This window comes from Brachyhypopomus gauderio, chromosome 9 (genome assembly GCF_052324685.1).
Source record: "Brachyhypopomus gauderio isolate BG-103 chromosome 9, BGAUD_0.2, whole genome shotgun sequence".
Lineage (NCBI taxonomy): Eukaryota > Metazoa > Chordata > Actinopteri > Gymnotiformes > Hypopomidae > Brachyhypopomus > Brachyhypopomus gauderio.
In genome coordinates this window covers 3,973,133-3,975,632 of record NC_135219.1, presented here as the reverse complement: position 1 = coordinate 3,975,632, position 2,500 = coordinate 3,973,133, and the positions used below count along the sequence as shown (strand labels likewise).

Genomic DNA, 2,500 nt, shown 5'->3' with positions numbered 1-2,500 from the left:
TTGGGTACAGGTGAGGATGATGATGGTGTTGGGTACAGGTGATGATGATGATGGTGTTGGGTACAGGTGAGGACACTGATGGTGTTGGGTACAGGTGAGGATGATGATGGTGTTGGGTACAGGTGAGGATGATGATGGTGTTGGGTACAGGTGAGGACACTGATAGTGTTGGTACAGGTGGGGATGATGATGGTATTGGGTACAGGTGAGGACTCTGATGGTGTTGGGTACAGGTGAGGATGATGATGATGGTGTTGGGTACAGGTGAGGACTCTGATGGTGTTGGGTACAGGTGAGGACTCTGATGGTGTTGGGTACAGGTGAGGATGATGGTGTTGGGTACAGGTGAGGATGATGATGATGGTGTTGGGTACAGGTGAGGACTCTGATGGTGTTGGGTACAGGTGAGGATGATGATGGTGTTGGGTACAGGTGAGGATGATGATGATGTTGAGTACAGGTGAGGATGATTATGGTGTTGGGTACAGGTGAGGATGATGATGGTGTTGGGTACAGGTGAGGATGATGATGGTGTTGGGTACAGGTGAGGACACTGATGGTGTTGGGTACAGGTGAGGATGATGATGGTGTTGGGTACAGGTGATGATGATGATGGTGTTGGGTACAGGTGAGGACACTGATGGTGTTGGGTACAGGTGAGGATGATGATGGTGTTGGGTACAGGTGATGATGATGATGGTGTTGGGTACAGGTGAGGACACTGATGGTGTTGGGTACAGGTGAGGATGATGATGGTGTTGGGTACAGGTGAGGATGATGATGGTGTTGGGTACAGGTGAGGACACTAATGGTGTTGGGTACAGGTGAGGATGATGATGGTGTTGGGTACAGGTGAGGATGATGATGGTGTTGGGTACAGGTGATGATGATGATGGTGTTGGGTACAGGTGAGGATGATGATGGTGTTGGGTACAGGTGAGGATGATGATGATGGTGTTGGGTACAGGTGAGGACTCTGATGGTGTTGGGTACAGGTGAGGACTCTGATGGTGTTGGGTACAGGTGAGGATGATGGTGTTGGGTACAGGTGAGGATGATGATGATGGTGTTGGGTACAGGTGAGGACTCTGATGGTGTTGGGTACAGGTGAGGATGATGATGGTGTTGGGTACAGGTGAGGATGATGATGATGTTGAGTACAGGTGAGGATGATTATGGTGTTGGGTACAGGTGAGGATGATGATGGTGTTGGGTACAGGTGAGGATGATGATGATGGTGTTGGGTACAGGTGAGGATGATGATGGTGTTGGGTACAGGTGAGGACACTGATGGTGTTGGGTACAGGTGAGGATGATGATGGTGTTGGGTACAGGTGAGGATGATGATGATATTGGTTACAGGTGAGGATTATGATGGTGTTGGGTACAGGTGAGGACACTGATGGTGTTGGGTACAGGTGAGGATGATGATGGTGTTGGGTACAGGTGAGGATGATGATGGTGTTGGGTACAGGTGAGGACACTGATGATGTTGGACACAGGTGAGGACACTGATGGTGTTGGACACAGATGAGGATGATGATGGTGTTGGGTACAGGTGAGGACACTGATGGTGTTGGACACAGGTGAGGATGATGATGGTGTTGGGTACAGGTGAGGACACTGATGGTGTTGGGTACAGGTGAGGATGATGATGATGATGGTGATTACAGGTTCATCTTTAGGTGTGTGTATAACCCTCAATGTCCATCTCTCTCACATGTCGTCTTAGGTGAGTCTTTAGATTACTTCTAGTACTGAAACGGTGCATACACACCTGAGAGAGAGAGCGAGAAAGAGAGAGAGAGAGAGAGAGAGAGAGAGAGAGAGAGAGAGAGAGAGAGAGAGAGAGAGAGATGGAGGCAGGTTGAGATACTCTCATACACTAGCGTAACCCTCTATACCACGAGTATATGGCACCTTTCCTTTTGATTACATTCAATGAGTACACTGAAAAAAATAAAGCATTGGCTCAATGTAATAAAATTGAATTAATCAATCACACAAACTTTTTTTCATTGACTCAATCCAAAAAACTAAATTCATGACTAAATGAATTTAGTTTTTTAGATTGAGTCAATTAAAAAAATTGATTGATTAATTCAATTTTATTACATTGAGCCAATGCTTTATTTTTTCAGTGTATGTTGTTTAGTTGTTATTTTTGCATTTGAAAACATTTTATTCATTTATTTATTATTCTTATTTCTTATTAGTGATTTTTCCATTAGTCTCACGGTCACAATCTTCTGTGACAGCCTTTTTTTGGTATTTTCATTGTTCATTTTGCAGTGAATCAATTTTGCTTTGCTCATCAACAGAATTAGAAATATGACTCAAGATTAAATAACTCACTCTGGTGAAACTGGCCAGTGTGTCATTACTGTACAAACGTCCTGATTTACAAACCTTCTGTACAAACCTTCTGATTGACACGTACAGTCAGAATGGAAAACGACTGCAGGTGGTGGGTAACTAGGACTCGAGATCCTCCACTTAC

General features: G+C 44.9%; 1 protein-coding gene across 1 annotated transcript in view; it reads right to left on the bottom strand.

Annotated features, from left to right (window-relative positions):
- Positions 1 to 936: 936 nt before the first annotated feature.
- prdm1c (PR domain containing 1c, with ZNF domain) overlaps positions 937 to 2,500 on the bottom strand; it is a 6,636-nt gene continuing 5,072 nt past the window's right edge. Inside the window, exon 4 of the mRNA XM_077016540.1 lies at positions 937 to 1,777. Within this exon, the coding sequence (XP_076872655.1) occupies positions 1,682 to 1,777 (96 nt within the window). The 3' untranslated portion in view covers positions 937 to 1,681. The remainder of the gene's footprint in view (positions 1,778 to 2,500) is intronic.